The sequence below is a fragment of the Rana temporaria genome, chromosome 2 (genome assembly GCF_905171775.1).
Source record: "Rana temporaria chromosome 2, aRanTem1.1, whole genome shotgun sequence".
Lineage (NCBI taxonomy): Eukaryota > Metazoa > Chordata > Amphibia > Anura > Ranidae > Rana > Rana temporaria.
Window position 1 is genome coordinate 204,593,838 of NC_053490.1, and position 14,436 is coordinate 204,608,273.

Consider the following 14,436-nt stretch of genomic DNA (forward strand, 5'->3'; position numbering starts at 1 on the left):
TGCGCCTTTTTGTAAAAGAAAATGAATGTTGTGCTGCCTTAATGCGCGTTATTGTGTGTGTGTGTGTGTGTGTGTGTGTGTGTGTGTGTTTGTTTTTTTTTTTTTTTTTCTTGTTGAATGTACAGCTAGTAATGCAGATATTGGTACTTCTTCTTTAAGACCAAACATGTTACCGTATTTGCCGGCATATAAGACGATTATATGATAATTTTCCAGCTAAAATGTTGGTTTTGGGATATACTCGCTGTATAAGACGACCCCTCACTGTGCCATTATTACATGCCTCACTGTGCCATTATTACATTCCTCACTGTGCCATTATTACATGCCTCACTGTGCCATTATTACATGCCTCACTGTGCCATTATTACATGCCTCACTGTGCCATTATTACATGCCTCACTGTGCCATTGCCGACCTCACTGTTCCATTCCCTGCCTCGACGATCTCCCTACCTTCTCCTGTTTGCAGAGTATGCCAGCCGGCGGCCATCTATTATTCAAAAGCTGCGCCTCCTCCTCAGGCTGTTCCGTGATAGGCGGAACACTAATTTTCCCAGCAGAGCCTCTGTTCAGTGTTCCGCCTATCACGGATGTCCTCTCGTCCGAGGCCGAGGATGAGTAGGCATCCGTGATGGGCGGAAAACTGAACAGAGGCTCTGCTGGGAAAATTAGTGTTCCGCCTATCACGGAACAGCCTGAGGAGGAGGCGCAGCTTTTGAATAATGGATGGCTGCCGTCTGACAGACAGGTACCCGGCGTATAAGACGACCCCCGACTTTTGTGGCATGATTTTGGATGCAAAAAGTCATCTTATACGCCGGAAAATACGGTAGATCTATGTATTAGTGTGCCAGCAGCTTTAAATTACCTTTTAAAAAAAAATCAAGATCAAAAGGTCATTAATGTGTTTATCTTATTTTAGGCACCGCCAAGTAGAGAAGAGCCAAGAACACCCATCTTGAGCCAGAACATTCCAAAATTTTACTTTCCTAAAGGATGTCCAAAGGCAAATGTCAATATAGATGCTATCATTTTGACAATTGAAAACACTTTTTCAGCTTTTCCGAATGAGAGGGCAACACTTGAAGATATGGGAAAAGTAGCTAAGGTATTTTTTCATGTTTTAAATGCTAGGCTCTGACATATGCTTTTTTTTGTCTTGTAAAAAACATTAAGTTGTGTGCTCACATACTGTTGTTTTTCTTGCCATTTGGTAAAAAATCAACTATATTCCTGTGTAACCGTATAGCTCACAGGTGTCTAACTGGCGGCCCTCCAGCTGTTGCAGAACTACAAATCCCATGAGGCTATGCGAGGCTGACTTGCAGAGGTATGATGGGACTTGTAGTTCTGCAAGAGCTGGAGAGCCACCAGTTTGACACCCCTGGAGCTGCTTACAAGATTTCGGAGGGATATCTATTAAACTGACTGCTTTTACTTTTGAAGGGTGCTGGTGAGCGATGCTGGATTTTAAATTGTGATTAGTGAGGCATGGTCGGTTACTTGTAAGAGTAAAATTGGTCATCTCCTGTGCAAGAAAGGTGCCCTGGGAGCTAAGCAAAAGGTTTAAAATGGGAACTCCACTCCAAATATATAGAGTCCAAATTGTTTTTCACAACAGTGCATGTTTCAGGGGTGTTTGGGGGTTCTCATTAGATCAGGACTGCTAAAAATCATTCATCATACAGAAATAAAACTTCTGATTATGTGCTGATCAGTTATATTCTGTATATTGCTTGCATTTCTCTAGTTTTGATGAGAGATCCCTTGAAAACCACAAAACCCCTTGGCTTGTCTATTTGACCTATAGGAAGAATCAAAATGCCTTTCCTTTCCTTTCCCCTTTCCTTTCCCCTTTCCTTTCCCCTTTCCTTTCTCCTTTCCTTTTTCCTTTCCTTTTCCCTTTCCTTTTCCCTTTCCTTTTCCCTTTCCTTTTTCCCTTTCCTTTTTCCCTTTCCTTTTTCCCTTTCCTTTTTCCCTTTCCTTTTTCCCTTTCCTTTTTCCCTTTCCTTTTTCCCTTTCCTTTTTCCCTTTCCTTTTTCCCTTTCCTTTTTCCCTTTCCTTTTTCCCTTTCCTTTTTCCCTTTCCTTTTTCCCTTTCCTTTTTCCCTTTCCTTTTTCCCTTTCCCTTTCCTCGGCCTTCTTTCTTTTTCTTCCTCGGCCCTTTCCTTTTCCCTTTCCTTTTTCCTTTCCTTTTCCCTTTCCTTTTCCCTTTCCTTTTCCCTTTCCTTTTCCCTTTCCTTTTTCCTTTCCTTTTCCCTTTCCTTTTCCCTTTCCTTTTTCCTTTCCTTTTTCCTTTCCTCGGCCTTCTTTCTTTTTCTTCCTCGGCCTTCTTTCTTTTTCTTCCTCGGCCTTCTTTCTTTTTCTTCCTCGGCCTTCTTTCTTTTTCTTCCTCGGCCTTCTTTCTTTTTCTTCCTCGGCCTTCTTTCTTTTTCTTCCTCGGCCTTCTTTCTTTTTCTTCCTCGGCCTTCTTTCTTTTTCTTCCTCGGCCTTATCGATAACCTATACACCACACCGTACATGCATACATATTCCCAACACAAGTTGTCTCTGAGCTGGTGTATGTACATCTAGCATGGAACAATAACTATGCACGTAAATGTATGCAACCATAATGCGCAGCTATGAAAATGTGCGATTTATTTATTTTGTATTTTTTATATGTCGGCATGAATTAAATGAATCCAACTGATCCTTTTAAAAACCTGTGTTTGCACTTCTACAAGGGTTTCTTATGGAGATTAAATCTAGAGAAGATGCACTGCTACTTCATAAATGGTAGGAATCGGTGCTGAAACAACTAATCAATTGATCAAATTAATAGATTACTATTTTCATAATTGATCGGCACGCTGTAGCGACGCTTTGCCGGTGGTTTGCTCCTACTTGGCCTCAAAGATGCGGCTAGCAGGACTCTTTTTACTGTCCTGCCAGCGCACCAACTCCAGTGTGAAAGCCTTCACACTGGAGTGAATGGAGCCGCTCTAAGTGCTTTGCAGGTGCTTTTTTTTAGCATTATAGCGCCTGCTAAGTGCCTCAGTGTGAAAGGGGTCTAATAGTATTTACAGTATATCTCCTCTAATAGTATATACAGTATATCTTGCCTGTCTTTTATTCTCATTCTCCATACAATTTATATTTACCACTGCATAGAGATAGATATTTAAAAAAAAAAAAATTGCCTTTTTTTTAAACTTAACTACATAAATTTATACCCCACGCTTTTTTAAACAATCGGCCAACTAATCGATTATGAAATGAATCGTTAGTTGCAGCCCCAGTAGGAATGTTTTTTCTAGTTCTGTGGTAGACAAGCCGGCCTCTTTAGACCTGAATATTACGTATGTGGACACTGGCTAGATAGATTATCAATACATGATGGTAATCTTTAGGAAGAAAAATTTGAGTACGAATAACGTCATGAATTCCTTTTGGTTCAGCAAAGTTTAGATAAGTAAGGTATTTAGTGTTATTTTACTGCTACACTTTGCAGTCTTTTTCTGAGATATGTTGTCAATTGATTTTAAAGTGGAGTTTCCATCCCAACATTTTTTTTCATTATTGTGCTCATTAGACCTAAAAAAGACAAAAAAATTGTTTTACTCATCTGGAAATGCCTGTTGCTATGCAGTCCCACAAAATCTGCCTTTGGAATCACCTAGGATCCTGACATCTCCCTCTAATGCTCCTGGGAAATGTGTGTCATAATTTCCCAGGATGCAGTGCGCTTCCCAATTATCACTCGCCATCCAAGACTTCCAGGAAGTAAGTGCTTGTGGGTTTCACAATGCCCACAAGCAAAATGACAACGGTGTGGACATAGTTTATAAACTATCTTTTTTTTTTGAATAACTATGCGGAGCGGCGGCGGACTGTAAAATAGTAAGTGACTGGATTTATATTATAAAAACGCATGATGAGAGGACATGCATTTAAAAAATGCTAATTGTGGTTGGAACCCCGCTTTAAGCTTTATGGTCTAAAATGCAGAATATGACATAATAGTTTCTTCGGATACCATTTTGATATGTAGATTTCAGAAATTACTCTTAGATTTTTAATCTGAAACCAACAATAGCTGTAAATATTTAGTATATGAAACATGCAGTGTAGAGTTTGGTGAAAGCTTCTAAAGCCACCTGTTAAGAATTTGGTGTCTATGTTTAGCTCCTGCAGTTGACTTGGACCAAGCGTTCCCTGACACTCCTCTGTGCTTTAAGTATTCTCTGTTTGACCTGGACAGGGCAGAAATCCATCCCTCTGGAAGTTGGCTATCTCAGCAGTACAGTACAAAGTGCCACGGTTGTGAATACTGACCTGCACATAGCAGAACTGCACAACCTGCTGGCTTTTACTAAACAGGCAGTTTATTAAAGAGACAACTTCCAAGGAAATGTCACTGAGGATTCATTCTAAAAATGCTAGCTTCTTGCCTGTCCCCGCCTTCAACACTTTTTTGAGTGCATGCAGGAAAGTTTAATTGAGACTCCTGGTCTACGTAGCTATTGTAACTCTGGAGCGTTTGGGTTTGCCTGACAGCCAAGCACTAGTGTTTTTCAAAAGGAGAATTAAGCAGCTGCAGAATACATATTTCTCACAACAAACTTTTATAAATGGAATGATAGGCTCAACACTGGTAGCATGCATTAAGGTTTGTAATGTTAGTGTATTTGAAAGAGCTCAGCTGAAAATAATGGAAGGAATGTGCTTTGTTTTTGTCGTCTTGCACTTTGTTTAATACTTCTGCAGGCCATGCCAGAATTCCCTAGTGGGACATATTCCCAAGATAGTGTGGAAGATAAATACAGCTCATGTGATTAATAGGAGGATTTCTCAGCACCCGTACAGGCCTGCATTCTATCATGAAATTGTATTGCAAAATGTCATTTCTACAGGGCTATGTATGGGCATTTTGTAATGGCTTCTTTTGGCCCAGAGACCAGCATTTAGCTTGTTTTCCCTATGTTCTGTCTTGAGTGTGAATAATTAATTAATTTTTTTCATAAACTCCAACCCACATTTCATTTTGCAATTTATGCACTATTTACACTGGTTGCTAAGGAGTGGGCCCGAAAGCCAGCCCCTGCATCTTAACCAATGAGTCATCAACCGGGTTTCCTGCTGACCGCTGAATATAAAAAGATTTGTGGCTAAAAAATGTATGGGAAAAAAACGGTGTGGGGTCGGTCCCGCCCCCCCAATCCATACCACCCCAAAATTTAAAAATAAAATGGCGTGGGGTCCCCCCCCCCCCAAATCCATACCAGAACATTATGTAAGCAAGCGCACAACCCCCCCCCCCCCGCACTGTCAGGCCACATGACCTCAGCAGAGCCCCCATCCCTAAGAACAAGGGCCTCTTGGCTGTGGTTGTGGGGATCCGCAGGCAGGAGGCTTATCGGAATCTGAAATCCCCCTTTCACAAGGGGGCCACCAGATCATTCCCCCCCATCCCATGTAAAAGTGAATAAAGACCATATACGTTTTTCAGAATTCCTTTATTAAAATATAAACTATTTCCCCCATGTAGATCTATTGTCAATCACAATGCCTCCAGACCCCGAAACCGGGGGGGGGGGGGGGGAGGCTCCGCTCACTACAAATGCTTTTTCTGTCTGCCTGCCCCAACAGTGTCTCGGGGGCAGTGCCACCCGGTGACATCACCGGGTGGCACCATCCCACAGATATTTTAGAAATGTCACACAGAGGGTAGTGCTTGTGGAGAGCAGAGCATTTTTTTTATTTCGGGTCCCGCGGTGTCGTCAATGACTATGAATCTTGGATTACAATAAGCCCGCTCCTGCAGACCCTCACAACCATGGCCCAGGGTTGTGGGGAAGAGGCCATTGTCCTCATCAACATGGGGACAAGCGAGGGGTTTTGGGGGGCCCCCCCTCTAATGTTGAGGGCATGTGGCCTGGTATGGTTTGGGAAGGGGGCACTTTGGGGTGGGGAGCCCTGCTGAAGCTCATGATTTATCAGTGGTTAAGGATATGGCTACCGGCTTCCCGCTCCGCTTCTTAGAAACCAGCTATGTACAGTGTTTTTAAAGGGAGATGAAAAAACACAAAATGCATGCAAAATCGTGGGTTTAAAAACACGCACCTCAAAACATGCCTGGAGAACGCATCAACCTCCATAGATGTGAACCTAGACTGAATGCTCAACTGGATCCTGTCTTTCAGGACAGAACCCAGGTAGAACATTTAAAAATACAGCCTTACTGTTTTGTGTTGATGCCCTAGAACAGGGGTATTACATTTTAATTCATGGAGGTCCAATCGCTAAAATTTTCTTCCAGCGTAGGTCCGAATCGCATATTTTATTCCTAATGGCACCTTGAAGCATCGAGCAAACGCTGCACATTTTCGTGACCGCCAAACTAGCTTGGTGCATGGCAATAAACAAAAAGGGGGTCAGGGACTTATTTTTCTGCATGTAAAACGGCCTACAAGCAAAACGCAGATGGCAGTGATATAAACCTTGCCTCAGTGCCTTCATGTCAGAACAGTGTTCTCAGCCCCCCCCTGCACATCACAGCCCTCTTTTACAGTAGTGTCTTCAACCCCCCTCACATCACTCCCCCCCATTAATATCACCTCCCCACCACATTCCTGTTCTCTGTCCCCTTTATATCAGCCCCCTCCTCCTTCACATCACTGTCCTCAGCCCCCTTTCATCTCGCTCCCCTCACATCGCTGTCACCACCCCCTTCTCCTTCACATTCCTTTCCTCACCGCCCTTTTACATTGATTGCTACCTCATTCCCCCTTATATCACCCCCTCCTCCTTCACATTCCTGTCCTCATTCACCCTTAACTTTCCTTTACTCTCCTACATTCGTGTGCCCACCCTTTACATTCTTGTCCTCGGCTCCCCCCCCCCCTTCCATATTCCTGCCTCGCCCCCCCCTTCACATCATCCCGGCTTCCTTCACAATAGTGACGACTCTTTAATGTCCTACCTACACAGGGCAGGTGGCACATCTATTGCGGACGTCGGAGGTAGGACAGCTGTACTCCAGGAGACAGGAGGGGGACATTGGCGGGAGGGCAGGAGCTGCATGACTTTTCCTGGTAACCAGCTTGTGATTGGTTGCTAGCAATCGGTCACCTGCTAGTTAATTTTGCAGCCACCACCGTCCATCCAGAGTTGTATTACCTCCGATGTCCTCCTCCTGCCGTCCATGCAGAGCTGTCCAGCCACCAATAACTCGATAAGGGTGACTGCAGAGAGGGCAGCTGGTCATGCTCCTAAATTGTGGGGCTGTGGCCAGGCCGAATGGAACAGTGACTGGGGCCTGACCCAGACCGCAGTCCGCCATTTAGTGATATCTGCACTAGAGCATACACAACACAAATTTTCAAGAATGGTTCTCCTTTCTGTCCGTGTGTACAGAATCTTTCGGCTGAAAGCCTGGTCGGCTGATGCTGCCTGTAAAAAGACCCCTTATGCTTTTTGAAGCAGGATGTCTCTTTGGTGAGGCACCTTTCATCAATGAAAGGTTACTTTCCTTACCTCCTCACATCACTCTATTTAGGCTTCGTCTCCAAAAACCTATTTCAGCCCTTCCTTTTTTAGTGCAAGAATTGCCACAAAGCCCTCTCCACAATGAAGGGGCAACCTCACTCCTAAGAGTGGGGGGACACTTGTTACAGTTTGCATTCCTCGAGTCACACATGTTTTAGACCTATGGATTCAATCCAGTGATTTCAAAAGGGTACAAAATAGAGTTCGAAGCGCTGTTTTTTTGGGGGTTTGAGGGGGGGGGAAAAAATTCTGCACAAGGACAGTCAAATTTAGAAATTCTCTGAACCATCTCTTGTCCCACAGAGTGGTTGTTCAGGTCCTGTTGGACAGGTTTAAAAAATTCTATGCAATATTTAAAATAAAAAATTCTATGCAATATTTAAAATATCAAAACTCAACAGAGGTGTTCGTCCTATCCTGGACCTAAGGTGTCTAGAAATACATTTCTGCTTTCACAAGTTTACATTGGAATCTTCAAGGTCAGTTATTGCCTCTCAAGACTAGGAGAATACTTGGCATTAGTAGGTATTCAATATTCCTACCTCCCATATTCCTATTTACCGAACTTGGTACTTCCTGCATTTCACAGAAGGAGACAGACACTTCAAATATGTTACTGCTATTTGGCCCATTCTCTGCACCCAGGGTATTGTCACAAGTTTGTGTGCCCTTTCTGTCCTCCCTTAAGAGCTGAGATTACTGATGGGAAATTATTTTAGGTCCCATATCCGTAAAACAACTCTACCCCCATTATAGTTTATCATATTTTTTTTATTTTTTTAGAGAACACCAGTCCCCTATTGGTCTCCAATAGATTGTCCTGGTACCAGTTTGGACAGATGCACTCAAAAAACAATATAAACTAGAAGTTTATTTTTTATTTTTACAAAAAAGTATAAAAACAGAATACCAAAATGCGACATACTATACAAAATGTATGCCGGAGCAATATTTAAAATCCATATCGATACTCGTGAGTCATTAATACTTAATGTGTTCTGATAAGGAGACAGGAGGACGGTATAGTGGGTCCTCACAGAACATGTATTTCTCAATATGTTTTGTGGAACTCTACTGCTTCATCAGGAGTATCATATCTGAAATGGAGTAATAAAGTATACATAGTAATCAAAAGAAATATGGACACATAATAAACAATGTTGCAAATAATGCACAGGAGAGAGGAAAAACACTGGCACTTACCAATAAACCAACAAACACAGCCAAGGACGAGGCAATGCCTCAAGGTGACAAGCCGCAAATTTACCTTTATTGCAAGGTGCAGGGCCACTCTAATTGTTTGGAGATGGGATTCCTTCTCAGCACTGAGCTAAATAACTACAGAGGAGGTTTTTTTTTTTTCAAAGAACAGCAGAAAATGCTGAGGGGAAGAAGGCTGCATGAAATTTTGCTAGCAACAGCAATTCTCTCTCAGTACAAGAAACCCATACTGGACAAGTATAAATGTAATATGGCTTGTGAATGTGCAGTAAGGCCTCATTCACACTGGATGTTATATAAAAACCAGTAATGTTGGCTGTAGAAAGCTGTAGCTGTAAGGTGTCTTAGAATTTTTGTAGTAGTGGTTTTCAAGCTGAAAAACCCCTCCAGCTAGAAAACTAACAACCTATGTGTGCATGGACACTTAGGATAACATGCTGGGGAGTATGCCTAACTGCAGAAAAGGTCTGAAGCCAAATACAGCAGCTGTAAAAATGTCCAGTGTGCATGAGGCCTAATGCTTTTTAATAATCTTTTATTCTTATATTTGGTTTTGTTTTAGGCTTGTGACTGTCCACTTTACTGGAAAGCTCCCTTATTTTATTCAGCTGGTGGTGAGAGGACTGGATATGTGTCTGTGCACAAGTTTGTGGCTATGTGGAGAAAGTAAGTGATCTTGGTCATCTTTATTCAAAAAGCAGTGAAGTGTTGTAACCCATTTCAGCCAATGCTGTAACTAATTTTTTCCAATTGAAATCCCAGTTACTAAAAATGTTGCTGCATAAAGTTGGGAGGGAACCCCAAAAAAGACAGACTTCTTATGTCTGTCCACAAAGGTCCCATTGTCCTTTACATTTTAAGGCTGTCTCGCCATCCCTTTTATTAAATTATGAGATCATCTCAAAACATATACAGTGGGGATCGAAAGTTTGGGCACCCCAGGTAAAAGTTTGTATTGATGTGCATAATGAAGCCAAGGAAAGATGGAAAAATCTCCAAAAGGCATAAAATTACAGATTAGACATTCTTATATGTCAAAAAAAAGTTAGATTTTATTTCCATCATTTACACTTTCAAAATGACAGAAAACCAAAAAATGGCATCTGCAAAAGTCTGGGCACCCTGCAGAATTTATAGCATGTACTGCCCCCTTTGCAAAGCTGAGACCTGCCAGTGTCATGGATTGTTCTCAACCATTGTCTGGGAAGACCAGGTGATATCAATCTCAAAGGTTTTAAATGCCCAGACTCCTCTGACCTTGCCCCAACAATCGGCACCATGGGTTCTTCTAAGCAGTTGTCTAGAAAACTGAAACTGAAAATAGTTGACACTCACAAAGCTGGAGAAGGCTATAAGAAGATAGTAAAGCGTTTTCAGATGTCAATATGCTCTGTTCGGAATGTAATTAAGAAATGGCAGTCCTCAGGAACAGTGGAAGTTAAAGCAAGATCTGGAAGACCAAGAAAAATATCAGACAGAACAGCTCACAGGATTGTGAGAAAAGCAATTCAAAACCCACATTTGACTGCACGATCCCTCCAGAAAGATCTGGCAGACACTGGAGTTGTGGTACACTATTCCACTATAAAGAGATACTTGTACAAATATGGTCTTCATGGAAGAGTCATCAGAAGAAAATCTCTTCTACGTCCTCACCACAAAAATCAGCGTTTGAACTTTGCAAATGAGCATATAGACAAGCCTGATGCATTTTGGAAACAAGTTCTGTGGACTGATGAGGTTAAAATATAACTTTTTGGCCGGAATGAGCAAAGGTACGTTTGGAGAAGAAAGGGCACAGAATTTAATGAAAAGAACCTCTGTCCAACTGTTAAGCATGGGGGTGGATCAATTATGATTTGGGGTTGTATTGCAGCCAGTGGCACAGGGAACATTTCACGAGTAGAAGGAAAAATGGATTTAATAAAATTTCAGCAAATTTTGGTAACTCGATGCCATCTGTGAAAAAGCTGAAATTAAAGAGAGGATGGCTTCTACAAATGGATAATGATCCTAAACACACCTCAAAATCCAAAGGGGGATTACTTCAAGAGGCGTAAACTGAAGGTTTTGCCATGACCTTCACAATCTCCTGACCTCAACATAATTGAAAATATATGGATAGACCTTAAAAGAGCAGTGCGTGACAGACAGCCCAGAAATCTCAAAGAACTGGAAGATTTTTGTAAGGAAGAATGGGCAAAGATGCCTCAAACAAGAATTGAAAGACTCTTGGCTGGCTACAAAAAGCGTTTACAAGCTGTGATACTTGCCAAAGGGGGCAGTGCATGCTATAAATTCTGCAGGGTGCCCAAACTTTTGCAGACGCCATTTTTTTGTTTTCTGTAATTTTGAAAGTGTAAATGATGAAAATAAAATCAAATTTTTTTTGACATATTATAAGAATGTCTAATCTGTAATTTGATGCCTTTTTGGAGATTTTTCTATCTTTCCTTGGCTTAGTTATGCACATTAATACAAATTTTTACCTGGGGTGCCCAAACGTTCGATCCCCACTGTACCATTCCCTTAGTTTTTGTTTAGACTTAGAGTAGCTCTAATTTAATGGGGGGGGAAAAAGTAGCAAATCTCATTTTTGGGTGAGATACTTCCAAAGGGAAATCGTGTCTAAAAGGATTCCGACCCTGCCACTTTCCCTGTTGGACCCCTGCAAGTGCATCAGCCGATGGATGAATAAATCATTCAAATTCAATTCACTTTCCACATGGACACTAACAACTTCCCGCCCACCCTATAGTAGAATGATGGGCGAGTTGGGGTTTCCTTGTTCTGAGTGGACGTCCTATATTCTGTCCCTCAGACCAACATTCAATGTGACACTTCCCTCGGACATGCCGCATCTCTGATCACAGTAAAGAGCATATGACGTAGGTTCTTTAACAAGGGATCAACTGTGTCCAGTCGCAGCTAATCAGTGTAAATAGGAAGTGCTGGTTATTGGCAATCTTCTCCTCATGCATCAGTACAGTTTAGTCAACCAAAACTAATTTTAGTAGTCTAAAATTGAATGGGTGTAATTAAATTGTAATGCATTAGTTAACATTTCTCTACAATTTCCAAACTCATTATATACTGCTGGAGTGAAAAATTGAAGGTTATTATTTTATAGTATTAAGGTATGAACATGCACTACAGACCAGTGTTCATTTTTGAAGTCCAATTTCAATTTAGTTTGTCTTTTGACTAAAATAGCATTTTAGTTTTAGTCATATTTTAGTCAACTAAAATGGTATTCATTTAGTCTACTAAAAGGTTTTAGTTGACTAAATTAACACTGTGAAAGCCCTCGGGCTTTCACACTGGAGTGAATGGAGCAGCTGTTTAAGGGTGCTTTGCAGTCGCTATTTTTACCGCTATAGCGCCTGCAAAACACCCCCAGTGTGAAAGGGGTCTAAGTGGAGCCCCATCAGTGATGCCTGTCAGTGGCCTACAGTGTAGTCTCATCAGCGCACATCAGTGGAGGAGAAAAATTACTTATTTTCAACATTTGATAACCGAAACTAAAACTTTGTATTTAATATATATATATTGTAATAAGAGCAGACGTGTTGGCAAAACTTGGTAAAGTGTGACTGCATGTAGGCCATGTGTCGCTGCATGTAGGCCATGTGTCACAACACCACCTATTGGGGGTCCTGCTTAATAGATTGTGAGTTTTTATATTTACTTTCATTTTTGTTTTCTATCGCCAAAACTTCAGAGGCAAGTTTTCCTAACAATAGTTTGTGTTTGCGCACTCTCCCACAAAGCCATAATGAATGAAATGTTGCAGCTGTGCTCCTCTGTTACAGTGGGTGTGTATTTACTTTGAGAATCTATTCTAGGGTACAAAGCACTATATGAAAAATATAAAAGTTGACATTGGAAAAATAACAGCACTAAAGAAACGAATCAACAGTGTATCTCCTGTCCCTTTTATAATGGTTGTACTGTATTCCTTAGAATCTTACACACTTGCCATGATGAGGCTGCAAAGTTTATTCAGCTTCTTGCCAGGCCTAGCTGCAGCTATTTGGAACAAGAAGATTTTATTTCATTCTTACAAGTAAGTATTGAATTTCCAAGTTATGTATGTTGTGGATTGCAGCTCCTGTTACCAGATTTTCATTTACTGTATAGCACCAGTGTGATACTGTATCTGTGTAAAAATTCAAAGCCATAAAACAAATATTTCTCTATTTAAAGTGAGCAAATATACCGGTAATTGCGGTATAGATGATCTAAATGCATAGATATTTGAAGAGATGCATTACTATTTTTGTGTTCAAATTGTCAATGTTACATTGCTTTTCTATTGTACAGGATGTGGTAAACACGCACCCACATTTAACTTTTTTGCGAGAGGCCTCTGAATTTCATTCCCGCTACATAACCACAGTAAGTAACAATTTCCTCTGTGTTCTAAACTGTTCGTGCTTGGTTCCTGATATGATATGTCATTAAAGTAGACCTAAACTCAAAAAGGCAAGATTTGCCATCTTCTAGGGAACGTCTAAAATTAGTTGTGCCTAAGCATTTCCCTGTAAATGTTGCTTTTTGTCTGGAATTTCACAAAAATTACAATGCATTTTTGGCTATATATCTGCAGTTTGAGATCTAAAGGCACTGCTGCATCTAAAAGATTTTTCAAGTTTTTGAATGATTAGACGAGGCATTAGGCATTTTTTAGTACTGTGCTCTGAGTTTAGTGCCAATAATTCACCCTCAATTATCAAATTTTTGTTTTTTATTTCCTTTTTTTATGACGTGGCTTTGCCTGCCATTTTTCTTTCTCCCTTTACAGCCGAAGCTGCTGTAAATGAGTAGAAAGAGGATTCAAAGAAACTAGCTAGAAACGTTCCTTATGCCAACTATTAATACTGGTGATCATGTGAGTGACAACCACTTGAGTGGTTTCTGAACACACAATCAGGTTATCTAGTTGTGGGATCCCTTGTTGTAGATCCCTGCAATTCAGAGCACGGAGTTCAGAAAAAAGTTTGCATAATGGCCACTTCAAAACCATTAAAATGAAAGATGACACTGACCTAATACCAAATATATATTAATTGTACAGTACAGGAATAAGGCAATGTATTCATACAATCTGGAATGCAAGTGTGTACCTTTCAGGTGATTGGACACTGGCAAAGCTTTTGAGTACACCCCCCCCCCCCCACTGGTGGCTTCCCCTATAATATTACCTATAATTTTACCCTTCTCTTTTGAGTCCTCAGTTTTGTGCTAGTGTCTGAAGGTCTAGGACCTTTTTTCCTTCATAGATAAGCTCACCCTTCTAACTAGTAGTATTTTATCTTTCAATTATTTAATCAAGTCCTCATTGTGTTCCAATGCTTGAAAAGAAACAATGTGTCCAGATCAGCACAACCTCAGTAAAAACCGGGGAGCTGTAGCCAGACCCCACGCTGTGGGGGCAGCCTGTAATGGTGCTTTTGACACTGGATCCTGGGTGAGCGCTCCACTTGGTACTTGGTGCAATGCGTTGAGTTGGCCTCAGGGTGATATTCAGGTCCAGGACCGTTGTCCATCACTTTGGAACCTAGTCCCTAAAGACCATTTAGAGCAGGGGTCCTCAAACTACGGCCCGCGGGCCACATGCGGCCCGCGGAGGACTTTAATCCGGCCCGCCCGTCCCTGACAGGCAATGCCGGCCGGTTACACAG

The 14,436-nt window shown here is 41.4% G+C and overlaps 1 protein-coding gene across 3 annotated transcripts in view; it reads left to right on the top strand.

Annotated features, from left to right (window-relative positions):
- PPP2R3B (protein phosphatase 2 regulatory subunit B''beta) overlaps positions 1 to 14,436 on the top strand; it is a 102,921-nt gene that overhangs the window by 52,980 nt on the left and 35,505 nt on the right. For all 3 annotated transcript variants that reach the window (XM_040336272.1, XM_040336271.1, XM_040336273.1), the window contains 4 exons: positions 925 to 1,110; positions 9,315 to 9,418; positions 12,716 to 12,818; positions 13,076 to 13,150. In XM_040336272.1, coding sequence (XP_040192206.1) covers positions 925 to 1,110; positions 9,315 to 9,418; positions 12,716 to 12,818; positions 13,076 to 13,150 — 468 coding nt within the window. The remainder of the gene's footprint in view (positions 1 to 924; positions 1,111 to 9,314; positions 9,419 to 12,715; positions 12,819 to 13,075; positions 13,151 to 14,436) is intronic.